The 989-nt window shown below is 56.4% G+C and overlaps 1 protein-coding gene across 1 annotated transcript; it reads right to left on the bottom strand.

Annotated features, from left to right (window-relative positions):
• Positions 1–702: 702 nt before the first annotated feature.
• On the bottom strand, positions 703–972 carry Pmar_PMAR019037 (hypothetical protein; the record flags this gene model as incomplete). The annotated part of the gene is made up of 1 exon (XM_002780094.1): positions 703–972. One exon carries the CDS (start codon positions 970–972, stop codon positions 703–705), a length of 270 nt encoding a protein of 89 aa, XP_002780140.1.
• Positions 973–989: the final 17 nt, after the last annotated feature.

Here is a 989-nt window from a genome sequence, read left to right as displayed (position 1 = left end):
TATCCTAATAGAGAACGTACGTTCCGGGTGTACATGCGTATCACACTGGGGTCTACGTCCCTACGGAAGTAGGGTGAATCCATCCTGGTGGATCCACCACTATGAAGACTGTAGTTCGCAGTAACTGAGGGTGTCCTACGCCTCTCAGAACTATCGCGATGTGCCCGGGACGCTGGCGCTTGAGTCGACGTCTGGCAGCTCTTGCCGCCCGATGCCTCCTCAGGGGGTCTTGTGATCGCGTCCGACGGCGTCGTCCTGTCCGCTTGCTGTCGGTCACCGCATCAGCTGTCGAAGAGACAGCGAGCGGCTCTTCCGGTTCGCCACGTGAAGGCCGCGAGTCGGGGGAGGACATTTTGGGAGCCAAAAATGAACTCAAACGATCTCGGTGGGACAGGACAAATAGAGAGAGTAGTTACATTGCACGTATTCAAGACAAATAGATACGCAGGTGCAAATGCCGCACAGAAGCAAAGAAGCATCAGCATTCTGCCTCCCATAGCATCCCGCTCAGCAGCTCTCCGGGCGGTCCGCAGACTGCCGAGGATCATTACAGCTGGGCTGTGGAGAGACTGCGGGAGCCTTACGCGCAGGCTAAGGATCAACAAAGCGGTCATCAATGGCGTCGCCATCGATATTAGCGGCCTTCGCGAGGTTGAAGATACATGCTGCACATTAATGGAACTATCACTCCGCAGGATAGTTTTATTGACCTTGGGGTCCTCCGAAGGGGTCCTCATCAGTAATCTCGCGAGCTCCACGCTCAACCAGCGCGTAGAGCTCCAGCCTCGGTATGGGCCAGCTCTCATGTCCAACATCGTAGAGACCACCCCGTGCGTACAATCGCGTGCCCTCGATGTCCGTAACGGTGCAAGAATAGCCTACAAGAGCTGCATAGCAGGCAACCACCAGCGTGTCCCCCTGCACGTAGAGAGGGTCGTTCATGGTCTTCCCAGCACGCACAGCCGCACGCATCAACAATCTGCAAGCCC

The sequence above is a fragment of the Perkinsus marinus genome (assembly GCF_000006405.1).
Source record: "Perkinsus marinus ATCC 50983 genomic scaffold scf_1104296944428, whole genome shotgun sequence".
NCBI lineage: Eukaryota > Perkinsozoa > Perkinsida > Perkinsidae > Perkinsus > Perkinsus marinus.
This window is presented reverse-complemented; position numbering and strand designations above follow the sequence as displayed.